Source organism: Apis mellifera, linkage group LG14 (assembly GCF_003254395.2).
Source record: "Apis mellifera strain DH4 linkage group LG14, Amel_HAv3.1, whole genome shotgun sequence".
Taxonomy (NCBI): Eukaryota; Metazoa; Arthropoda; class Insecta; order Hymenoptera; family Apidae; genus Apis; species Apis mellifera.
In genome coordinates, this window is record NC_037651.1 from 7,629,487 (window position 1) to 7,656,692 (window position 27,206).

At 41.2% G+C, this 27,206-nt stretch overlaps 1 protein-coding gene and 1 long non-coding RNA gene across 4 annotated transcripts in view; one reads left to right on the forward strand and one right to left on the reverse strand.

Annotated features, from left to right (window-relative positions):
• LOC410506 overlaps positions 1 to 27,206 on the forward strand; it is a 49,565-nt gene that overhangs the window by 18,680 nt on the left and 3,679 nt on the right. For all 3 annotated transcript variants that reach the window (XM_393985.6, XM_016916244.2, XM_006562955.2), the window contains exons 2-4: positions 14,838 to 14,910; positions 17,983 to 18,212; positions 26,758 to 27,049. In XM_393985.6, the coding sequence (XP_393985.4) occupies positions 14,838 to 14,910; positions 17,983 to 18,212; positions 26,758 to 27,049 (595 nt within the window). The remainder of the gene's footprint in view (positions 1 to 14,837; positions 14,911 to 17,982; positions 18,213 to 26,757; positions 27,050 to 27,206) is intronic.
• On the reverse strand, positions 1,595 to 26,875 carry LOC107965522. Its single transcript, XR_001705570.2, has 3 exons — positions 26,745 to 26,875; positions 21,272 to 21,346; positions 1,595 to 2,744 (listed from the first exon to the last, which is right to left on the reverse strand). It is a non-coding gene; the product is annotated as an uncharacterized LOC107965522 (long non-coding RNA).

The following is a 27,206-nucleotide window of genomic DNA, read 5'->3' on the forward strand; positions in this document are numbered from 1 at the left end:
TGAAGAAATTAATGATACAGAAGCAATCGAGTATAACAAATAATAAGAATTTCTTACGCCATCGTTTTTTTTGCTACTACGACTAGAAAATATCTCGTTTCGGTATTATTATCATCATTATTAATATAATTATTAATCATACAATGAAATTTTGGTCGATGTTGATTTATGCCAGGGATTCAATTGATTCTATCGATAGTTTCGTTGAAAATTAGGTAAGAAAGAAAAAATATATATTTTTAAATAATAATAGATTTATTGTGCAATCTGAAAGCGACGTAAAATATTTATAATACACGTGTACGGTTCAACCTCTTTTACATGGAATAAAATCACCAATATGGAAATGACTATCATTCCGGGTTTAAATAAATTAGCCATTCGATCCATCCTGGACGTAACATAACGGTGTTTCGATTTCGTGCTCATAGATTCTACATTTCAGCGTAATGATTTTATTGGCCGGTATACGCACCAATTTACGTAAATACGCACTGTCTACTTTTTCTTCTCCTTCTCCTCTACCTCGTGCACCTGTTATCCGTTTCACATTGCACGAGGATTCTTTTGACGATGACTCGTTAAACGTAACTTATAACTCGATACCAACTTACGATATACCGAGCAATTTAATGCCTTCTGATGCTAATAAACCAATTCCACGGCCTGGTTACCTAGCCAATCATCGGACGTACAGCTTCGATCATGTCATTTCGTCTAACAGAACGATTGATCAAGACGAGATCTGTAGGAACAAACAGGATTATCCCGGAAAGAACTTGGAAAGAAACAATCATAAATTTCTTTGAATTTAGTACGATCGATTCTATCATTTATGAAAAGAGTATATACGCATAATCATAAATCTATTAAGCTGAGATTGCAAATTTTTTATTCTCCCATTGATGAATGAATATTAATTGTCTTTATAATTATGAATAAATGGAAAAATGGAAGATAATTATAGTATTGATAATAATCGTAGAAAGTAATAACGAAGCTATCTTATTTACAGACAAACGATATTGCGATAACTGATATCTTTATAACGCAGAATGAAATTGGAATACGAATATTGAATTTTTTAGTATACATTCTTTTAATGTTATCAAAGATTGAAAGTACAAAACTTCTATTCCTTGGATCATAAGGAACAGGTATACTAATATACTCTTCGCATTACTTGATGGTATAAAAAATATAAGATAAACGAATAACGCATATTTTGGAAACATCGGATTGTTTTCCTGAGAACTTCCGTTAGATCGTACATGTTAATGTATTAACGAAGAAACACGATTCTTTTACCGCATAGGAGAGAATAAATTGCTCGTTAATCTCTACCAACATTACTCGAAGCGAAACGAATTGCGATACTCTTCCAATTTAATGCGAACGATAAGCCAAATTCGAATCACGTTTTACTTTCAATGATAAATATTTATATGCAGTTGCATTGATTAAATTTCTATTATATAAATAGCGTACATATGCGGAATACAGTTAGAAAAGGACTGAGGTTCAGAACAAAGGTTCAGATATGAAGAGCTTAAATCGAAACGACTAAACAAAACACGATCGTAAAAAAAAGAAATGAGAGAAAGAAATTACTCTATTAAAGCAATATGCAATCGAGATTCAAGAATGTAAATTATCGAAGTCAATGAAGTTAATGAACATGCATGAGTTATATTTATAATAATCCGGATATGAAATAACGGGTCTAACGATGATAAATTTCTATACATGATTCCAGAGCGATAGATTACAATCAATTTGTGGGGTACTTGAACTTCACGCACTCGCACGCCTCTTAATTTCTTAGTGGTAATTAAAAGAAGAGAGAAACCAGCCAGGCATTTTTGTTTTTATATTTAATCTCTCAACTTTCAAAGTCGTGCTCGTTCATATTGTAATTTCTCGCATTTAACGATCAATACGATCGATGCAACGGAATATTATATTTCCGTTTTCTTAAACGGAGTGATTCGGATTAATACATAGTTTCCTCGCATTCCATTGGAAAGTAGTTCAGGGACATCTGATCGATATTAGATAGTATTTCAGCTCGTTTAATTTTCAACGATCCGAGAAGATATCATTGGACGCACCGATCACTTTCCCGTAACGTATGTCGAAAAATTAAATTGTTGGAAACTAATATAATACGCGTGCACGCGATGCGCAAACACGTAGATCGTCCAGTTGAAAGATCGTTGAAGCAATAAAAACTAAAAATTAAGATATATAGACCGTGACGATTGGAGAAGTTAGTCGACACGCGACAATTTCTTTCTCTATTCTCCGCCACGGCTGCGTAAAAATTTCACCGTGGTTGTTCCTTCTCGAAGAAAGTTAATAAGAAAGTTTCCTCCTCGTTAATTGCCGGGACAAACGCATTTGCCTCGGTTTTTAAACGCAGTCGAATCATTTGAATGGGGCGATTTTTGTAGAACGTTTTTACCCGTCAAGTTACGAGCGATGAACGACCGTCCGGGAAAATTACTGAAATCGTAAATCGATCTGTCCGGAAAATGGTAATCGGTAACGTTTTGCCGCGTGTAATCAGTTGACGTGATAAATGGCGAGATATTTATTATCGCGAAAGCGCGTGCAACGCGCCCCTCTCATTGATCCAACGTGCTACACTTCTTTTTCCTCTTCCTCTTCTTGTCGGTGCACGTAGTATTTTTCTTTTCTCCCTCTTTTCTTTTTCCTTTACTAGTAGCAACAGGCTGATGCATCTGCAACAGGTTCCCAGATGATCTAAAGGTTAAAAATACAGAAGATACGGTAACCATAAATTAGTCGATTGACTGAAAGAAATGTGAGAAACGAAGCGACTTACGCATAAACTTTCCTGCTACGGATATAATACAACGATACCACTATTATCGTCGTCATCGCCGTAATCATTATCGTTATTATCATCCGTTAATTACCTGCGTCCAATTACCTGCCGCATCTTAACATTTTTTCTCTCTCACCTAGGAACGCTTATTTTCGATTCCATTCACCGTTACCGTTTCAAGCTAGAGACCGCGTTAATACATTATTAAACACGTACAACAACCATTTATATTTCCGTGTTTTCATGGTGAAAAATCAAGGAGAAACAGGGACACACTCGCATTGGATTAATTGGAAGAAAGTCGCGTACGAAATCAACTTTCCATCGCAACGTCTGTCCATCAACTGGAAATATTTAATTAAATAGAATTATTTTAACGACTCGTAATCGTCTACTATGTAGATCTCCTCGGATGAGACTAGTCCCGCGATGTTTGAGTGACATGTGTTTGCTCAACTGATTCATTATCTGTATGGTTAAGCGTTTTCTTTGTTGATACGTTAAATAATCTTTCATCTTTCAAGCGATTCGAAAAGCCACGCTACGAAGAATAGAATATCGAATGAAAAAGTGATCGCGGCGCATAAAGGATCTCGGTTTTGATTCCCAATTTTTCTTTTTTTCGTCGAAATTATTTTTCGATGTGACGTGAAAATGGAGCGTGTAATAGGTATAAATATTATAAAAAGCGGCATTCAAAACGTGTATGTTCTTTCAGGTTGAGCGAATATAACAGAGCGGAATATATCTCGTTCTTGTTGCGATCGATAGAGGCCGATCCATACCGTGGACCATGGTTCCCCGTTTTTACGAGATCTTATTTATCCATCGGCTTCCGGAAGCGTCTGAGAGGTTTTTCAAGACGAAACGCAAGAAACGGACGATCGGTTTGCAGTAAGAGAGCAAACGGTCTGCGGACGGTCCATTAAATCGAACGATCGGGAACACGGGAACGAGATAATCGTTCGTTCACGTTTACTTTCCGCTACTGTACGATCGATTCATTGTAGAAGCTATTGCGTAACAATGACAAGTATCTTTCGTCGTTTTTTCTTTGAATTCCAAATTTGGCATTTTCTCTTAACGAAAAATTACTAGTATTAGATTAAACATGGATTTTTTAAATTAAAAGGCGAGGAAAATCAATGGATCCGATTACACGAATCATTTTTCCTTTAACGAGTTTAATAATATATATTATTTGTAAGAAATGGAACGTCATTGCATCCCAATGGCGGATGATTATTTTGATGGATCCAGCTTGAAATGGCTGTTCGATTGATCCTTCTGGAAAAGATCCCATGGAATACTTGTAATTCGTAGATAAATCACGAGACCACCATTGGATACGATCACGACGCCTCTATGTCGTTTCCTAGTGGTCCGTGTAAACACATCACGTGGTTAAAAGCACGTGTAGCAATGCCGTGGCCCTCGTCTTGCATAGGGAATGAGGCTGGCGTGGCTGAATTTCAGCCGATCGAACGTGAATTTCTGCGAGCGAGCACGACTTCCTCTCGCGCATTCCATGCCCGTTACACACGGCGACTCGGCATTCCAACCACGGAGTTCCTAAAGCCTCGTTCACAGTGCACCAACTTGTATGCAGCAACGATGTAACCGTGACTTCGCGTTCCTTTGTCCGTTGGCCAGAACAAAGATACACTCGTGCCGGCGGAAGTGTCGATTTTGTACGCGAAATCGTTTTCCCTTGTCCCAAGGAAACGTTCTCACGACCCGCTGCGATTCGTTACGCCACGACAATCCCAGTCGTTCTCACTCCGTGTTCGCTTTTACACCGAGAACGAACCAATTTTCTCTCGCTTTGAATCCCGATCGATGAAATATCCGAGGCCTCGTCGATCGATGCAAAATTTGTACTTTCGACGCGTTGGGATCGTACGATCATTATCGTATGAGATGCGGAATCGTTGGGATTTATCATGATGCGCTATCATCCCATTCCCGCTCCTTCGTATAATCGTATCATTAGAAACATAAACTTGCCGAATCGCAAAGCATGATCGGTGCAAAATTACAACCGCGTCGCGGTTCTCAAGCCGAAGTTAAAAGTAACAGAAATGATAACGGGGAGTATCGTTGTATCGTTTTATTATATCCATCGTGTTTCCACTATGCGGAAAGTCAAGTACCTCTTTAAAATTTTCAACGATCCTCCCTCGGACTTCTTCCATGCGAGCGAGCGTAATCGTGCAAGAAGCGCGAGCATGGACGGGTCTTCCTCGGGAGTATAAACGCCGCGCCGTAGCAAAACGCGAGGAATCGAAGCACGTAACGGTGCAACAAGATCGAGGTAGCGCTTTATATGGCCCTGTAAATTAGATTTCTGTTGGTCCCCGTTGCCAAACATCATTCCGGATTCGAGCTCTCTCTTTCTCTCCCCTCTCTCGCTCCCCTCTCTCTCTTTCTTCCTCTGATATCTCGTTTTCCCTCGTTTCCGTCCTCGACGACACACCGGTGCACGTGTGTCCGCGTTAAAGATACAGTTATGCACTTCACGAAGGAGAGAGGGATGGAACTCAGACAGACGAAGGATCCGTTTTATAACTAGAGATTCATAACGGCACACGATCTCACAATGGACACTAGATGGCAAGCAACGACGGGACCGATGCCTCTGTCCGATGGAATCGATGTCTTTCACGAACCACCGGTTTCTCCATCGTTCTAGCAATATCGCAGAAACAATGCCATCCGACAGGATCGAGTTATTTTTTTCGCGGTGTTTTGTGGAAAAAGGTGAAGTTTTTGTACCAATTTTGTACCCATTTTTTCTTGAAATCATAAATTTTTGTTATATAGGATATAGTATATAGGACGTAGATAAGTAAAACGTGGAGTAATCGTTATTTGCGATCTCCTTTCGATCGTTTCGACTGGATTAGAGAGCATTGTATAAAATCGAAAGCATCTCCGGATAGACGCGGATAGGCGAGGACGCGTGTGCGTATCTAAACCTGGTAGCGGGAAACGTGTATTTCAGACCGGTTTCTTGGAAATGGACGCAAAATATACGTAAGGATGTTCAATGGATATTGAAAGAGTTCATCGTTGACCGCGTACGAGAATTTAGGTAGCGAGTACAATTGATAAGAGTGAAATCAATTGTGGACGATACATACGTGTACATAAATGTGCGTATTAGAAGACGATACGTTTGAAGATTCGATCGTATAAATGTGAATGCGACGATGAATAATTAATAGCACCGTGTATCGTCGAATGAATATCTATCGCACGTTTAGCTTGGAACAAATTCGACGAAAATTCGTTACCATACAGGTCGTAAAGAAAATTTATCGGGGAAACGATTGAAAATACGATGGCGATAACGCGATATATTTTTTCCGTGATACATTAATAATAGGCGTCGCGTCGATGAAATGGAATTTAATTGATGTTGCAACGCAATGATACGAGAATGATACGAAAACGTACACGTAAACGCGAATAGCAAGCTGGTTATTTATTACTTCTTTCTTAGGCGGAGCATACGCAAGGAGGAGGATGAGCGCGACAGTTGGTTCGTCACAAAAGTAAAACGACCACTTCCCCTTTCCGAGCTGCAACTTGCCTTGCAAATCGTCCCAGCATAAAACGAAGCGTCGTTTCACCGGTGGGGAAAAAATAATTATCCAGTGGTGTCTTTTTGTGGAAAACGGAGAAGCCTTCCGTTAGAAACCGCCGTGAAACGCGATCGGAGACACACGACATGATAGAAAGCACTAGTTTCACGCATCTTAATGGGTTAATAACGATAATCCTAGGATTGGGACCATCCTCCTTGATCGACGATATTCTCTCGTAAAAATAGTAACGCCTTCCGCTGTGCCGATCCCGGTGAAAAGCATTTCGACCCTTCGGCTAGAAAGTGTTCGTGTTCGTGTGGAAAGAAGCGACGATCAATGGGCGTATCTCGTCTCTTGCTCGAGCATTAATGACTTCAATTTCCTGTGGATACAGCGGCTAGCATCAACAGAGGAATCATTCATGTCGAGGACGGATTATAACGTGCATTAGCGCTGGGAAAACGAAGGAAAATCATTTTCCAAGTCTCCCCTTAATAGCTATCGAACAGAGCTTCCACTCTTATTCGAATATTATCGAATGATATGGAAACAATCCCTGTAATAGTTCGAGGAACGTTCCGTTTAAAATTTCTGTTTGTACCGCGGTAAGAATCGATTTAATCGGTACCAGTAACCGGCCCTACTACTGGATACAATTCATTCAAATGTTATTCAGGTTTTTCAACGTGACTGAGATCGAAACGCAAACACGAGCAAAGAGCGTTGTATAATATTCGGCCGATCTCATCGTGATCGAATCACAATTGTAAATCGAGCCTTAGATCTCGATCCTCGGCCTTTCCTCGAACCTAATTTTTAATCTAAACTTTTTCCAGAGAAACGCTCGAACATGTTTTATTTTCTTAGTTTAGAAATTGCCGTTGTTTAATTTTTAATTTAAATAAATAGATAAACGCGCTTCGTCGGCAAAACGTAAGCGAAACCACTGACACGCTTTTACCGCCTTTATGATTCATAGCACACGTTAAATTCGTACGCGAATGGGACACACCCAAGACTCCCAGCCTGCAATCACCAGGCTGTATCCGCTTGCAAATCTTTGCAAATACCGAACGCGATCCTCTCATTTGAAATTTCTTTCGATGGTTGAACGATCGTTAAATCAGTGATAACTGTGAGTCGAGGTGGATGCCTGGTCATCGCGTGTTTAGGGTTAACGAACCAGAAATATTTAAAAGCAGGCACGGCAGGCATTTTTGAATGCATAATTTATCGCGACGAGGAGAGCGTTTACGCGGATTCATCGTTGACTCGTCGATATTACCGTGGTAAAAAATCGAGTTAGCACTCTTCTCTGTGTTTAGACTATCCACGGGCTGGCTTTAGCCGGGTGGTAATTCTTCTCGTGTCTCTGTTCCACCTAGACGAACAACGTATCATTTCGCGTTGCACAGACTCTCGCTCGTCATGTTTAATGCGATAACAACTAACAATCAGCCGGGTCTACGCACGCGCGTATGAAAATCACCGGCAAGGAAAGTGTTACCTTTGCTCGGTCCGACTGCAATTGTGCCTCGAGTGTCGGAATTTTCTTCGAATTGCCTTCCTTTCGTTTGGGGGAAAAAAATAAAAGAAAGAGGGAAAAAAGAGAAAATGCGCAAAGTGCATGGAATAAATAATATTACAGATATTACAAGCGGGAGAAATTTTGGAAAGCGAGAAATGCATTTCTTTTTAATTTCAGTTTTACGAACTGTGACTATCCGTTCAATGGCGATACAATAGCGAATCTGGAATTCGTGAATCTGGAACGTAAAAAGTTAGTAGTCTCGATATCCAACAACACCCAGATAATTTTACTAATTATATACACTTTCGATTCCATCCGCTGGTATATAATCTTCTCTATATCTAATCGTAGCTTTTCTTAGAAAAAAAAAAAAAAAAAAACAAGGAAGATTATTAAGAAAAAGAAGAAAACGAAAGTATTGAAATCGCGCTACTTTTCCTCGTTGGAAATGGAATTTTTCTCGGTTATCCCCGAGGAGGTCCCGATTGCTTATAATCGTCAACTATGTGTTTACGGCCGTCATTTTCAGTTGGCCGAGCGACCATTTACCGGACGATATTCAAATAATCTCGATCGTTGCTCGCTCGAGCGAGTCGAAGCCAACGAGATGACCGGCGAGATCCAATCTCACATTTATTATCCTGGACCGCGGTGGTTGCGGTAGCTTTGCATCTCCCTCTTTTTTTTCCACCAGTCGCCCTTTATTTCCTTCCCTTTCCTTCCTCTCCTTCTTTTTTCTCTCTCTCGATTCTTCATCCGTATCCCGACTACGGTAGCGACTCGTCGAATACCGTAATCAATACGCATGTTCTGAATAACCATCCTTCAGGAGACTCTTACGCGAGATCCTGATGTACGCGCGACGATCCTGGAATATCCTTGGATTCATCTTGGATCGAGGTCGTTGAAACATTTTTCCTCCCGAGACATCTTTCCTTCGTCACGCGTGACGAGATCAACCATCGAAAGACTCGAAGCTAACAAATTATTAGCAATAAATATTTTATTAAGACGCGCAAGAGCGTCTCTAATTGAAATATCGGTTGGAGATTGGAATCGGGATTATTTTTTCGGAATTTTATCTCGTGGAATTTGAATAATTACGTTTTAGAGAGTACGTTCGATCCGCGAGATCGAGATTCCTTTATTTTTGATTGCAAAAAGAAGAGCATCGAATTTATAGAAAGTGGAAATTATACTAGTTGGAGACGTGCAAGTTGTGGTAACCTTTTATTTTTGATTGCGAAAAGAAGAGCATCGAATTTATAGAAAGTGGAAATTGCACTCGTTGGGGACGTGCAAGTTGCGGTAGCCTATCGTGAGATCTAAATTCGCAAATAGCGGTGCATAAAAATGGGGAACAATTAGAATTGCAGCGCGAGCATTATATCGTGACCAGAAGAAAAAAAATAGTTGGGTTAATCGTAGATTAGCCTTTTATGCCAAAGAGAGTCGCTGGCGGGCTAATTATCATCGGGTAAGGATCTCTTGGTTCTTTTCTTGCTATTCCACTAGGCGAACACTTCTACGCACTATTTTGGTATCTCGGGGGAACGCAACTCCCTAGTTGTATTTACAGTTTACTTAATTCCAGCAATTACCTTGTTCCGTGGAACGAACCTTTCGTCTGTTCCCGATGGAAAAGTCTCACGTGCCCTGCGCACGACTCGATTCCTCGACTTGTGTTACGATTTCTTTTAAACGCTTCGACCTAGGTAATTGGCCATCCTCTTTCTCGGTTTTCACATTTCTCTATATTATTCTTTCGAATCGATTTCTGTTCACAGTTAAAAGCATCGTTCGCATAGTCACGATTTTAAAGCCTGGAACAGCCGATCTAACGATCGAAAGAACAATACCGATATATCGAAACCGATCTGAAACGTTTAAAGCTCGTCTCGACGACGCGATACCACGATAGAAACAAATCTCTAGATATTTCGACACATCTTATCCGGTTATTAACACCGCATCGAATTAGCATCGAATGGAACCCGTTAATTGGCTACGAATTGCCTCTCACGAACGTTGTATACGTTGGAATAAAAAAAGGAGTAAAAAAGGAAGTAGGAAGAAGGTGTGCCACGCAAGAAGACAGTCAATTTTACGAAAGTCAAAGCGCCTCTGCAAATAAGCAAAGTTTTTCCACCGGATGAAGTCGGGAATGCGAATTGACTTCTTTCTCGATGGCTCGGGTATGGAAGATCGACTACACTTCCGGGCATCGGTTAGCATTCCACCGTTTGGAGGGAGAAGCACCGAGGAGCCATGATGGAAAAATCTTACCTGGATTCTCGTGTAGTCCGCTAATGGTCGTCAAGATCGACGATCCGAAGTCTCGATCGACGTGATTTTTCCGCAGGATTCGAAGCGGATAAAGGTAACCGCATCGAGTCGTGGCGCCTCTTTGCCCGATCGCGGTTCTCTTCCACCGTCCTCTCTCTCTCTCTCTCTCTCTCTCTCTCTCTCTCTCTCTCTCTCTCTCTCTCTCTCTCTCTCTTCCTCCCTCTTCGTTCTTCCTGGCTCGAGATAACCGATACCTCGAGCAAACAGCCGACGGGAAGCATTACGAGTACCGTGATGCTTACAATGTGCTCTCCTCTATGGATTCAACTGTACTTCCCCAGTTCGTGCGACCTTCTCGTAATAGTTGTGGAGAACGACGACCGTACGTTCATAGATTTCATTTTACCGAGTCAAAGGAACGATTCTTTGCCTTTTGCCTCGCGAGAGAAAATATCGTCGTTGAAGAGTATACGGGAGAAAAAAAAGAGGAATTTTGCCGAGTTATGTCGAACTCTTTTGAAATAAAGAAACGAAACGAAACGAATGGATAGAAGGATCGAGAGTTTTATCCACATACGGTTAAAATCGACGCGAAACGAAACGCGTACTATGATCGTAAAGACGAGAGCGCGACATAGGTGGTGGAACAGGAGAAATTCCACGTTTTCGCATATTTCGCTAATAGCTTGTAGGAAGATCGGCCACGCGGGATCGACGATCGGTGAATTTTTCGCGGTACGGATCGACGGCAAAGCCTAGGAGAGGACACCGGCTGCGACGAGTCATGGCGCCTGTTCGAGCATCGCATTACCTATTCACGGGCGAAACGTGCGCTCTCGTACGGTGCACGCGACTATTCCACACAGCGAAATAGGCGTAGCGTTTTCACAATAACGGAGCGATCTTGGCGTTTGCAATTTTCGAGGAATTAAAATGCTAGGAATTCTCGCTGGAAGAAAATTGCGACCAACGTTTTAAACCAGTCACCAGGAACGTTTCGTTCTTCCTTTTATTTTACCGATTCTGTCGTTAAAAAGTTTAGCAAGATACAAAATTGCGAAGATTGACATATAAATCGACATCACTCGTCCGATCTTACTTTTACCTCGATAAAAGAACGTATATTTGAGAGTAAAACTCTCTAGATTCGATATCGATTATTTATCACTGTGTTGAGAATGCAGTATAATAAGAACTATCGACAGTAAATCTCGTTCAAATTAACCGAATTCAAAAGTTGAAAGAATCTTCGAAAGTTTCGAGTTCAACTCTCAAGAAGTAAAAAACACCTGTTGAAAAATTCAGCTACAGTTATTCCAAGACACGATTTCCAAGTCGTGTTCCAGAAACACGTGTCTCTTCTCTTGGCGAAGTAGCGTCGATCGAGATATCGCCGTATGAACTTGGCCCTGTTCAATCCAGGTGCCATTGATCCTCGCGTTGCGTCCAATCCTTGCCACTCGATTCCTCGTCATCGCTACTTTCTCCAATTTTCCACCTAGGCAACCTCTCCCCAGAGAATACTGGCGGTAAAGGTGGAATTCCTTGGTGACTGCGTAGCAAGCACGCGGCGTACGCGCGAGTAAGCGTGCAAAAGTGCGTGCGTATGCGTGTGACTAAGCACTCGCGCGCGGGTCAATGCCTCGGCTGTCCTCCTCGAGTAACTATCTACCTACTCCTGTGGCTACCTTCGCTACTACGTTATGCCCGTACCAACCGCTCAAGATCGGCGAGCTGACGAGCACGCGTTCGCAACTACGCGCCCCGTATGTACAGAGGCGACGTTTCCGCGAGGCGGCCCCCTTTGACACGCGAGGAACCGTGGCGGGGGCACGGTGAAACAACGTTTTTCAAGATTAATGATGATGACCTCGGTCGGATTCGATCCGCCGCCATTCGTTGACAGTCCCTCCGCGCGGCCTCTGGGAATCAAATCTACGATTCGTTGAGCCGACAGAATTGCCGCGGCACAATTTCTATTAACGCGTGCGTTCTTTCTTCGACGTTTTTCTTCTTTCGCCGATATCTCGGCGAGAGAGGAAGACGCGTTAAAACGCGCAATTTTTCTTTCGATAGGAAACGACGGGATAGTGAAAACGCGTCTTCCAGATCGAAATCTGGAAATGCTGTACTCGTATATGTTACACAGAGAGAGATGTATTAAGTGGTTCGGGATGGGTATAAATTGAGATCATTTCAAAGATTTCAGAGATCATAGGACTATATTAGAGACGTTTAACGGAGGAGATTAGATCGGTGGATTAGATGGAGACTCGTGCGTTTGTTTTCCGGGGTGAGAACCATTCCCGTGCAATAAGTAGTAAAATGGCGTTCCTTAATGGCACGAGCGTCTTAAAGTTGGATTTACTGGAGTTGCTCTTCTCGCGCAACTTTATAGTGCTCTTATACGGTGCGCATCTTAAACGTATTATATCTCTGCCGTAATATTTTAATGCGCGATAATTATCGCGAAACTCGAATCGAATGATTGGACGCTTAATTGAATCTCGTGCACGCTCCATATTCGTAACGCGCGTGGTCGCACACGTGTTAACGCAGTAACGGCAATAAGTATTAATTGTAAGAAGAAGGATGTCGAAGATATTTCACCGAGAATTACTGGTTCACCAAACGTGAAACTGGTCGGGATTTTGCGATTCTACGTTTCCCTTCATTATCAACAGTTTATGGTCCGATGCTCCGTTCCTGTTGCGCGTTAAACTGGATTAATTATGCCTTGAATTAATCGATACGCTGGAAAATACTTGTACTTACCATTACAATCGGTATCCAGCATCGAGGCTAATTTCAAATTCTATCTCAAAAGGAGAGACTTGGAGTGCGACGAACCTATCTAAATCAAAGTAATCGCGGTTCAATGTCTTATTATTTCCATCGTTTCATCTCTTTCACGCGCTCGTTTCCAAACATCTACAACCCTCTTCGATCCAGACGGAGAGAGTTAGAAATTTTCGAAACAATGTATCGATCGTTGAGCGATCAAAAACCAATTTCAACCGAGGGAATTACAATAAGTTATATCATCGGATAGATCATATACTTACGGATGGAATTACCCGAATAGGCACGATTCCAGCCATCCCTATATAATGCGATCCGGATCAGGACACGGTCTCGACCGATATTACCTCTTGTACATTCTCTTGATCCAGCGAGCGAGATCGAGAAGAAGTGACAACCCTCTTCCGATCGCTCGATACACGATCGTACGCCGGTTCGTGACCGTGGCGATCGTGACTCCTATTATTATCGTGGTTAACCCACAAAACCGAGTGATCCGCGTTCTGTGTCCTCGCTCTTGCCCGATCCTCCGCCCGAGCGGAATCGCATCGCGTCGCGTCGCGTCCAACCATGAAACATCGATCCACCGTTTCGTTCGGGGCGAAAGATTATCCGAATAACAGGTTGCGCGTGTTAGATATTATCGCCACTCCGGGTCGATCGTAAATTACTTGGATCTATTAAATTTCAACCACCGTCGATTAAGCATCTCGCGATCAATAGCCCCGACGAGTTTATTTTCGGAGAAAATTCTAGGGTATCCAAGGTTTGTTGCTTCATCATCACGTCGTAAGAGAGACGTTTACGTCGAAATTAGTATGTTGGTGTGTTGCCACGAATGTTGCAACAGGATTGGAAACGATGCTGGTACTATTTGCGATCGCTAACCAAAACCCATAAATTTTTCGTCCGTTTGTGTGATTATGTTACATACGTTACATATGTGTAAGTTAATAACGTCAATTATTTTGAAATAACTATATATAAAAGATTGTGACAAATCGTAGTAAATGGTAGAAGAGATTCGTTGGTCTAGCCTTGGATCTAGCCTATCCTGTACCCAGGAACAACATGAATATTCCATCGCAACAACGCGTGATTATTTAATGGTCCTCTCTCCACCGTTCTAATCAACCCGCGAATCCCTAACGAGGCGCGAAAATAATTAATTAATAAAATTGTTATTGTAAACTCGTTAAGTTTAATTGGCAGTGTTTAAGGGAGCTGCTCGGACGGAGCGGGGCACCCTGTTACGCGATAGATAAGAATTCCTGGTAATAGCCGCGGCCACTTCCCACAATAAATTGCATCGGCAGCATCCGTGAACCGTAAATAATCCGGTACGATCTAGCGGAACGGAAGTTTAGTCCGGACGCGATACAAATGTGATCGAAACGAAATTCTCTCTACCTGTTCTCCCGTCTGGTTCGCAGGCGAAGCGAGGCGAACGCGAGGAACGAGATACCGTTCGAGAATTTCATTCGGATAAAAATTGTTCGAAGGACTCGTTCCGTACGATAGACGATCCACTTGACACCGGATACGAATTCCCAATTAACCGTAACTAGAGAGGCAACTAGAGCTAGGCAGAGACGATGAAAACGAGACGTCGAGAGGAGGAGGCGAGATTGGAACGAGTTGGATAGGGTTCAAAGCACCATTTCAAAGATCGTTACCCTTGGCGAATGTTGGTCGTGTTGCTCGTATAAAACCGACAACTACCTGTCTAGACTCGAGTTGATGGCTAAAAATCGTTGCTCTTTTTTATCTGTTCCAGCGAGACAGACATGGCTCCGAACGCGGAGGAGGAGTTGTTGGTGGTGAAGCCGTGGGGGCCTCAACCGGAAAAGGTATGTCAGTGTGCCTCGATCGAGCGCCCGGATTAACCCGATCAAGACTCGAACCTAATCGCTTAAAACTTGGACAGCGATATGACGCGTATTCGAGTATTAGCAGGATGCTTTTGATCGGCGTATCTTTTAACGTTCGCTCGGTAAATAGAGCGCGTAGTTACAAGCAGGCGTACATGGGGCGTACGTGGCTCGTTTCGTTTTTACGACGCCGTGACGATCCCGCGTCGTGTAGACGTTCGTTAAACGAGAGAGAAATTTGTGTTAAAGGAAGGAAATTACGGGTAGTTAAGCTCGTTTTCCGTCATAATCCTTACGATTCCGATCTATTTATCGTAACAAATGCAAATAGCTATATTATGCGTGTATCGGGTCTTGCATTATTTTTCCTCCGTAATTATCGATCTGGTATAGAGAGGATGTTGGAACATTTATCGAGAGAGGAATCCGACGAGGAAGGAGACAACGACGAGATCATCGAATCGTAATTGGATGGAATTCTGTTTCAAACGGATTTCTTGGTATTGCGGAATTTCATCTGGAAAGAAAAACGAGCACCGATTTATTTAACGCGAACGCGATTTCCTTTCGAGATAAATGACACGATCTACTGGATCCGAACGGTTCCATGAATATATGTCGCGCGCATTTCTCTGATAAATAGAACGCATCGCGTACCATCCAATTTGCTCGTTAATAAAACACGATTTTGTCAAAGTGTCGACCGTTTGAATGCTGGATGCACTTTGTACTTGACCGAGCTACGCTTTTAATATTCAGCCACGCATTAGCATGCGCCAACTCGGATGCATTGAATTCTGCAGTTGATAATGGCTTCACGGGCATTTATACGCGTCGCGAAACTGCGAGGGAGGTAATAAGTCATGGATAATATGATTAATATCGAGGAGAGACCGCGATATATCGCGTTAACCCCCCCTCGAGGTGCGCATATTTACACTCGAGTTAAATCGTTATTTTTATGCAACGTGATTAAGGAAGATAATTCAAGATGCCTGTGACTTCTTTTTTTTTCTTCTTCAAAGATCGGACGAAGAGAATGACATTGCGTAAAAAAAAAAAAAAGAAAGAAAAACAACTCTTATCTTATGAGATTTATGCCATACGTGTTACGAATGACTCCTGACCTTAATTATCAGAAGAGATAATTCCGTTGCATCCATTTTTCTTAATATTATGAAAAAGAAATAACATTCTCCCGCTAATGAGAGATTTACGTCATCACAATAGGATGATTAACAAACCTCCACGCTTAGACACCCATTGGAAACCGTACTCGAATGCTCGTGAAAGTCGCGCAACTTTTACCAACATTCGAACTTTTCACTCTAATTGATAATTGAAAAGAACACGAGGCAAACGCGCGCGTTTGAAATTAGATCGAACGATGCATATTCGAAAATGCAGCGTTCTCCATTCGCGCTTCCATCCGTGAGCGCTTTTTTCTTTCTTTTCTTTTCTTTTTTTTTTTTTCTTTTCTATAACCCGTTATTGTCAAATAAACGACACGAAAGTATCGACAAGTATTCACCGATGAGTATTTACGCGATTCAAGAAAGCGTGACGTCCTCGTATATGTAGGTTACGCGTGATTTTGTTTTGTTTCGCACGAATCGTTCGTCAAGTATAAGATTTAGAGTAACGTTATCGTTCTTTTGGCGCGACGTACTGCCTAATTACTTGCCTAATTGCATTCGCTTACGACCTTAGGTTCTTTTTTTTCGCCTCTCATAACCTCATTTCCTTCTCCCGAGATCCCGTTTCACGTTCACGGATGGAAAAAATGAAAATATGATTGATCTATGCACCCCTCCACTCAATCATGATCGTCGTTAGACGATTTACGTCCGCGCGGTATCTCATCCCGGAAAGGAACTCTAATTACTTTGTCGTTTTTCAAAAGAAAAAAAGAAAAAAAAAAGAACGAAAAGAAAAGAAAAAAAAAGAAAGAATACATCGTTAACAGCCAGCCCTGTATTCATCAAACGATAATGGTCCGTCACCATCCTCCGTCGATTTCAGTAACAAACGAGGATGATGATTGATCGCGACTGTTCTCCACTCGGAGCATCGCGTGCACGTCTGAATAAATCGTACATCCGATGTGCAACAGATTTCCTACGGAACTCTGGGATCAGAGAGGCGGTTCTTCTTATTTTTCTTTTTCTTTTTTTTTTCTCGTACGAAGGAAGAACGGCGGGTAACCGCGAGATAGAAACTCGGTTTCACGTTTAAGACCGATCGATTAACCGCGCGAAGGAAACCACAATGTAGCATGTGGTTTCATCCGCGTCAAATATTCGTGGTATTCTTGGATGGTCGTTTTAGAAAGCGGCTATGCGACCTTCGAAACAAATCGACCGATAAATTGTTCCTATATCCTCGATTCTGTGCTGATCGAGCCAACTATTCGAAGAGTTATTGAATCGGAAAGAGATACGAGTTTTAACCCCTTCGGAGACGTAATTATACCGGTTCTATGTTTCACAGTGGCACGAGATGGAGGCGGTAAATTAATTTCCACGATTTATCCGCGTTTCAACGGGGATAATCGGCGGCGTTCTTCTATGGACCACGAGGCGATAATCGCTATAATTCTATCCATATTTATGATTGGAAACGCTGTGAAATTAACTCGAGTCTTCTACTCCCTCGCATGAATATTTCATTCGTGGCAAAACGCGACTGCAATTTCCATGATTTCTCGATTCGTTTCAGTCCCGTGGAAAAATAAATGACGGGATAGAAAGGTTGGCCGCTGTTCAATCTTCCACGCTCTTAATTTCTACTTGAAAATGTTTATCGTTACTTAATATCGTATTATCCCGATTATTGAGAAGCTGTAGGTAGTCGAATCGCCGGTCGTTTAATTACGGCCACTGTCTCGTCGGCGCGGTGTATTTTACTCGGTCGAGATCTCAAAGGGATAAATCAGACCCGAGGCTACCGTCTTTCTTTCTTTCTTTCTTTCTTCGATCACTGCCTTTTGCCTCGATATCGAACCGGACGAGCGCGCAATTATGTCTAAGAGCCTTGCGATTTTCTTTGCAGGAACGATTAAGACCACCTACGTACAACGCCGAGGACTACGCGATCGCTCTGAGACGATGGGGAAGACGTCCATTAGGAAGTGTTCAAGACTCGCAGGGTACTTTGCCGTCGACAACCAGTTCGAGTTCCGGTTACGCTTCCGGAAGCGGAGAGATGACCTTGAGACAATTCACCTCGGTTAGCGAGCTTCTGAACAAGCTCAGAGCGGACCTCAGGCTAGCCTTTCCAAGGTAGGTACACGACACACCCAACACACACACACACACACACACACACACACACACACACACACACACACACACACACACACACACACACACACACACACACACACACACACACACACACACACACACACACACACACACACACACACACACACACACACACACACACACACACACACACACACACACACACACACACACACACACACACACACACACACACACACACAATTAAACGATCACGCCTATCTATTACCACCGCTTCAAATATAGCCTCTGGTTTGCCTCTTAAATCCTCGCTGCCACCTTACTTAAATTAATCGGGCGCCTCATTATCATTGCAAATTACGCGAAACCTCGACCGATCTTGATTATCCTACTTTGCCTATCTAAAAGTCATCTTCGTCCGCTCGTGTCAGTAAAATAATAGCAAAATATTCGTCGATTACCGATCAACGTTCTTCCATTATATCAATTAATATGATATAATAAAATTATAATGTAAATTATAATGAAAATAAGTATAGTCGAAACAATTTTTTAAACCGGTCTTTGAAAAAATTTCATTTGAAAATTGGTGGAGAGGATATTAATAATATTAATAAGAATTATAAATATATAATTATTAATAAGAAGCTCGTCACTTTCGAATGTTTCTAGAAGACGAAACACAATACCCGGAAGCAGATGCATTTGATTGTCCGTGAATAATAATTAGAACAGTGAATGTATGAATTTATGCTCGTTCGGTGGAACTAACGACAAGTTTATCACGAAAAACAGTCGATATTAGTTGAACGGGAGGGACGGCTTGAACGGTGTCGGATTTACAGTTACTTTTTACACGTATTTTTTAAGAAAGGAGACGGGTTTCGATATGCTCGAGTCCCTCTCTCGAAACTCGTAAAAATTCCTTCTTGATTCAACTCCCGATTAAATGACGATCGTTAAATCTTTTCTCTTCCCAGGGAAAAGATACGTTTGTTGAACCCGTACTTTTATTACACGGCAAGTTTTCTCTTCTTTGGTTTGTTAATTTCTATTAATAAATTAAATAAAATGCTAATGAAAATTTAACGTCTGCGCGTAATGAATTAAACATTATTTTCTCTGCTCGTCGCGCAAAGAAAGAATTCCCTTATCTACGATGCGATATTATTATTTATGATCTTTGCTATTAAATACACCCCTTTCTATGTTCGTATTTCATTTACCGCCAAGATTAAATTAACCATACGCGGATTAGACGCGGAGACCCATCCATCTGTCGTTTCTCATCCGTGTGTAAATCGTTGAACAAAAAAAAAAAAAAAGACATCCTCGGTTTCCTGTGATATGTCGGTTTTTTGCTGCATTACTCGGTACAAAGGAACGGGTTCCATCCCGTATTTCTAAGACAACGCTGAAATTACAGCTGGATCAAGTCCCTCCTCGCGTTCAACGAACGGCTAAATAACAGTGTGGTCTCCGTTAGGCGCCAGCGTGATTAAAGATCGGACGTAAACGCTAAAATTTGTCCGTGAATGTCGGTGGCTTGTATCTTGGTGCAAGATCGACGATGTTTGTCTCGGATCGCTCGAAGCGTGTACGCTAGTATTTCATTCATAACGCGTGTAATCACAGCCGCTGGACATGCGTCTGTAATTGACTTTATCTCGGGGCTTCTCTATACGTTCTCGATTGGAATCAAAAAGCAAATACATCGGAAATTTCTCGCTTCGAAGATAAAATTTCAAGCGTTTCCTTTCACTAGAAAGTTGGGCTAAAAAATTGTTCAAACTCGATGTTTCGGTTCGTGAAATAGAAGAGAGAGAAAGGTGGATATATTTCGCATCTCGTCTGTACGATTTCTGTGCTTTTCGTTATCTAGATCCGCATCAAATTCCACGAGATCGAATCATCTTGGCAACCCGGATCGATCTATCAACACCGATTCTTTCTTCATTCCATTTTTCCTCGATAGACTCTGATCTCGACGTTGTTTCTACCCTAGAAGACCACCCAGAACGCGCAACTTTCGATCATGAAACGAGATTACGAATGATCCAAACAAATGCACCAAGATGTGCAACGCTCGAGGTTTCAAAATGTCGAGCAAAAAAAGAAGAATAGGCTGGCGAAAACCGGCAGGAACCGTCCAATACCCTCCAACTCTAATTCTTGTTCGATCGACGTGCTCTTATTAAGCGCAATTTCGCGGCGCGTATCGGCGCACAATTTGCGGCCAACGGATATTCGAAGCGCGGCAAGAAGGGTGCACAGATGAGAATCATTCTAATCACACGACCCGACCAATGCAAAAGGGGAGAGAGGCAGAAATACCTGCATCGTCCAGAAGCGATATACGCGTTCCATTCTGTGGCTATTCTAAAATCGAATCACCGTGCGATTATTTCATACCAAACAATCTATCTCGCATCGCGTGGGGGACGATGTCGACAATTCCGTTACAAGAATTTCATTATAGAATCCACCAGTGGTCCAGCGTCACCAGTGATGGGATCAAATGTGTCTTCAAACTAACAGATTCGAATTATCTCTCTCTTTCTCTCTTTCAAAAGGATCGAACGATTAAATCTGTGAAACGAATCTTCGTTATAAATAAATATACTTACATATGTGAACTCAGTCTATCCTATTAACGTCACGGTTTTCATCACCGTTGTCCCGAAACCGATTTATCGACACGCGCGATCGCGGACGTTACACGTTCATCCTTCGACCATATGGAAGACGCGAACGTGTCCCACATACGGCGAATGACTTATAATATGGACAACCTTCTTACCGCAGAGGCGAGCAGATAACCCGTAAGTAGCGGCCACGGATAAACGAATACCGATATTACGGATAACTGTACAGCGGCTGGATCGGCGTGCTCGATGCGCAAATCGATCCCGATGAGGCGCATCCTCGATTCCCAAGATCGAACCTCTGCGTGTTATTCGTCGTGATCTTATTATTAGGCCGTTTAACAGACGTTTTTCACAACGTTCCACGGTTACCCGGCGATGACCCGGCTGACGGAATCGATTTATTTTCAAAGCGATCGTAATAATTACCTGTCGAGATCGATTACGCCGATCGGCCGGCTATCTTTTTCTTCCATACCGTTCGTGGATGAAAACGTGTTTTATCTGGAACGAAAAAACGCGTAGTGTTAGGAACAATCTTGGCTGATGACTTTTTTTTTATATTATAATATCTCGCTTTGAGATTGGCGAAAAAGAATTTCTGCGGTTTTTTGAAAAAAAGAAACTTTGGTAAACAAAGCCAACGAGATATCTGAAACAGTTGGACTTTGGATTTGGATTAACGGGCGACTTTGTTTCTCGAAGTAAAAAGAATCGATGGGAATTAGGATTAATCGTAAGAAATCGATGAAAAAATATTAAGCAGCTCTTTTTCCTTTCTCTATTATTATTGGAACGAATTTTCATCGAATCTTCCATTTTTATCACGTGCAGTTTATATCATGAACAGATACTGTCAATAAAGACTAATTACATCGAATACGTTCGAACGAAAAAAAAAGAAAAGAATTGTCGAGGCATGGCAAGTTATTATCATCCGTAAACTGGATTTAATTAAATATATTGCTCTAATTAAGAATGAGCTTCATTTGAAATTAATTATTTGAGATAACCAATGCACCCTAGAACGCGATACTACTTTTTCTTCTTGAACAATATATCGATTGTTTCTGGAAAGAATCCCGTAAAGAGTCGCGTGTCTTCGTCTCTTGTCATGCGAATCAGGCTTCGTTTTCATTGATATTCCGTGTCGTAACTCCGTTTCGTCAATCATCGCCCCTTTAAAGAGATTCTTCTTTTTGGTCAAAAGTGGCCGAAAGAATTACCTGGTCCATTCACAAAACTTGATCTCTTTGTATGCGCGAAACGAATTTTCTCCGCCAAAGTGAAAGATGTCACGCATCGAATTTTATACGTTCCATCTCGATGAAACGAGGCCGTCGAGATGTTAACCCCGATTTTCGAAACGACTTGCCGTTCTTTTTGCACTTCGTATTCATCTTTATATTCGTTTGTTTAACAATGTTCATCGATAGTTGAACTTCTTAATCGCAAGTAAATTATCCGACTCGCAAATTATCTATTTAAAAAAAAGATAACACTTTGGCTACTTGGTTCGATTATTATTCCAGAGATTATACGGAGCTGAGCTTTGCATTTTACACGATAATCCGTAATGAAGGGTGTGTTGCATTAACGTTTCAAATTATAGTTCGCTTAGAAGCATATGATTGCTTTTTGAGGTAAAAGGAAAAAAGGGTTGGTGAAATTCATAAAGTGTGTTTCTTATAAAAGAGTCAAAGCACATGTTTTATTCTTTTTCCACGTGATGGAATATCAACCGCGTCGAAGAAGCGTCGACCGGCCACCGAACCCACGATACTTCACAATGCTTCCGCTTCGCGTAACAGAAAACACGTAACTGCTTCCTACTTGATAGAAAACGAGGAAGTCGTCTCTTTTTTTCACGCGATATCAGATCCCGTTTGTTCTTATTTCGCGAATAAATAATCATTCCTAATGCTTGACCCAAATTTCATTGAGAAAATCGTTACAATAACTTTCATATTTTTAATTTTTTTCTTTATTTTTTTTTCTTGTTAAAACGAAATCGATCATCCTGTATTCTTATCGAGCTGTAAAAGTTATATTTAAAATCGTGACTTCGATTTAATAGTCCAAGTGCATTTACATAGAAGTAGTTAGCATTTAGTCACGAGAAAAAGTATCTTTTGAAATGTACGAGTCGATTAGACGCTTTATATTCTAACCACTTCTTTATTTACGATGTTGCATCGTGCATTTTAATAAACGATAATCTATTACGACAGAGACGTGACGCCTTTATCGTCGATGAATATCGTGGAATATATTTTTAATTTAATTTATACGCGAATTGATGCATCGTTAAGAAAAATTTTCGTAAAATAACAAGCATAATATAGTTTCATCGTATATAGTTTCTCTAAATTAGTCGCGGTTACGTAAGTCGCTATCTTCCATCGGTTATTGTTTCTGGAATAACAATAAGAAGTAGATTTTTAACTTCCTAAGTGAAATAATTTCCTGGATTTGTTAGCAAATCTGTTGGATGTAATAAAAAAAAAAGAAAAAAAAGAAAAAACCGCGCGTGGAAAAGAAACCAAAAGGGAATGAATTGCGTAATATTGTTCGGACAGAGGTCCAAAAATATCGCGTGAAAGAGAAACGTCGGGCGACAAAGGTACACAGGCTTTCGTTTTCTTCTGCTTGGAGACGTCGTCCATCGTCTTAAATTTTAGGGTGTGCCCACACACCAGGCAATAAGGAACATTTGATATTCATGCCGCGTCTGCCGAAGGCATTCTTACGTGTACATCGTACTCTGCATAATGCGGGGTGTAATATAATGCATCCATTGCTGGACGAAGGTTCGCATGACATCTCCAAGAAAGCATGTTTTCGATAACAAAGTCGTTCTCTTTAAAACGAATACCTCTTCATACCTCTATTCGTATATTCCTTCGAGTTGCACGCTTCAACTTCCACGTTGATCGCCTATGCGAATATATTATCGCAGCCTAAAAACTCACGAGAATATCTTTCATCGTATTCCACATTTAAATCGAAGAAACGATCTCGAAAGGATGAGCATTTTTCGTATTTTATCAATTACGATGGCGCAAAATATCGAGGAATTTAAAAGCAATGCTTTCATTTCCTCGGTACTTTGCAATGCGTTTATGCCTTTGACACTTATGCACGAATGAAATTAGATAACTTAGAACTCGCGAATTCTTTTTTCAACTCTTTTGAGATACTACTCGATATCAGCATTCGGAGACATCGTATTTAATTTATTACTTTGATTACTTTGTACAGATCTTCGTATCCTCCTCGTCTTTTTTTTCAAATATTAAGTATTTTGCATACAAGTTTCGGATATGTATTCAGAATAAAAGTTGCGGTAAGAGGAAAGTAAGGATACGTAACTCAGGACCTAAAGGGTTATAAGAGCAATGCATAGGGTGGTCTGTGGTCACGTCCACTCCTTACCATATCCTTTACCGTCACTCTCGTTCACGCACGAGCTTTCATTTTCTCCAGTATCCAAATGGGGGCCCTCGCTTATTTTTAAGGCGAGGCCAACAAAGGCGATCCACGGTGTTCGCGCCGTAGAATCGTAATGCCCCGGTGTATTTCGCGCACGTACATTTATACACACGTGCGTATCACGATATAGCCGGCAGTAGTATATGCATAATACGACGGGTAACATAATGCGTCTATTGTTGGACGAGAAAACTCTCTCTTTCTCTCTCTCTGTTGTTTACCCACCGGTAAATAGGCGACGAGCACATACATAAACGGGTACATAGAAAACGTTTTAATACTCATTTGCATGCATTCAACTTGCGTACACGGCGCTTATATACGGTGTTTATAGAATCACCGTCTAGACGAGGGACGTCTCCCGTTGAATAGCCCGGTTCCTTTTAGAATCCCGTAGGTGCGAGCCACGAAATGATTTACGACTGTTTACCATAAGCCACCTAAAAATTTGAAACGCGGGATTACGTTTCGGATTTGGAATTCGAGAATAATCATCTTTCGCAGATGATTCCTAGGAAAGAGTACGCGCTTTTTTATCCCCTTCTAGGTGAACGCGATGCACGATGAAATTTTCAAATCCAAAATTCCAATTTTAGTCGAAAATAGTCGGTAATATTGTACAATTGATATAACAAAGTTATACTTTGAACCGGAAATTTCTGTAGGTAATTTTGAACCAAGATACGTAATCGCGACGGAATAATTAACATTCACGTGCGTGTAATCTTGTTATTAGTTTAAAAAATACGAAGGCCAACGTTGTATCGAAGAAATATCATCTTTATCTCTTTATTTTATCGTATTTTGTCCAATGCACGAATAACGGAATGCACGATAATTCCAACATTACGTACAATTAAGTAGTTGTTTTGCATTTAATATTATCTTGGCCTTGAGTGCGTATAGATTAACGCTAATTAAGTAATTTTTAATAGTTTCATAATTTTTTTTAATTTACATTTGCTAAAAAAGAGCATGAATTTTACGTATACTTTGTAATTGCAAGCGTAATACGATTACGTAACGGTCTAACCGTATAGAAAGTGATAAAAGTTCTCTCTGGCAAGAAATTCTCACGGGATCCCGGACAGACTACTGCAAAATGTAGCAAGTTGATGGACTGGCTGATGCACTAGCGCTACATGTGTCTCTGCTGTATAATTAAGGAAACTAACGTGACACGATCAGAGAAATAGAGATCTTGTCCATTACGGAGAAATCTATTCGTGGAAGACGAAACACGATTCATAGCTTCGAAATAAATTCTCTTCGTAGATCCGTCACTCTTTGACAGTCGTAATATCTATTTCCTCGTCCTTGCACCTGTCTACCTTAAGGCTATCGCAAGTATATACGCATCTGCTCGGCGTGCGGTTGTGTGCGCAGGGGCATCGCGTTCCTGTTCTTGATCGAACGATCGATGAATCCGATATGTCGTAAAGTGATATCTTAACGAGAATTCTAGATGAACGATAATCGAGCATAAAGTACGAATAATGGACACCGGTCGATACCCAAAGCTGCGAAAATTCATCGACGATCTTATGTATGTACGACGAAAATATTTGTCGACAAATTTGACGAGAGAATTTGGTGACATTCAATGCATTTACTTTTACATAATGTATTTGGAAATTTATATTTAATAATAATGTTGGAATAACTTGAAAAGCGTGTAATTTAATTGAAGTATATTTTCTCGTCCGCCTCCTCGTATTTATTACATTAATAGTTATCAAGTTCTTGCCCCGTCACTCTCATAATGGTTCCGTTGACAACCTCGAGGGAACTCGCTTTAACAGCGCGCTTATAAAACCGGATTGCTTTTTCTTTTAATCGCAAGGTCCCATAATTATGTAATTATATTTTTTTCCATCGCGTCTACACAGTTCAATGTCTGTTACAGTACTCTTCGCGATATATTTTCGTTCTTAAATTATCAAATAGCGGGATCGATTGGTGCAGTGACACTCAGGGTCGCGTATAGCGTTTCATCGTATAAACAATTACATCAACATCTAATTTAATTATTTTCATTATTTATTAACCTATTTTCTTCTTAATATCATAAAGTTCACGCAACAACTTTGTTTTAAAGATCGAAGGAATATTTTCAGAATGATAAATGAATTGGAATTAAAAGATTGCAACGTATTAGAAATACGAATGACAGGATATCTGCGAGCTATATATACATACTATGTATGACTGTATACGTGATAGATAACGAATATATACATCCGAGGCAAAAATGTTCGTACCGTTACTGATACTTCCGGCCGAGCGCACGGAGATACGTTCGCAATTAAATTATGCATCATAGATACAAATTTTTCTGCATATTCGGTTAGATATCTTGTTGTTATTTTATCGAAAAAAAGAAAGAAAGAAAGAAATAAAATTATCATACTTTGCTATTGTAGCTTTGTTCAGGAATTCGCTTCACCGCCGGCTGATGGGATAACCTTGTTGCTCGAGACGCTTCGCGGTGTCCAATTGGCCCAAAGTTCACCACCCTCTTCCGGCCACACGGGTCCACGAGTAGGAACCAGAAGAGCCGCTTTGGACGAGTTGGGTTGTGTCGAGTGTCTGGCCGCCTGCACCGAACGATGCACCGATGCACCGAGGCTCCTAGTGCAAGCTCAACCCGGTCTTCTTGCTCTGGCAGTTTGTCTGACTAGTAGCTTGAACCGGTCTCGAGTCCTAGCTCTTCAGGTAACAATCGTCACTTCCGTTCCGAGCGTATCGCTTAGATACTGTTAGTCAAAAAAGAACTGAACTGGAATCATACGTGGAATATTACTCTCATTTCTCGTAGGTTTATCGAACGATTCTCTAATGCCTATCTCGCATCGTTATCATTTCACAAACA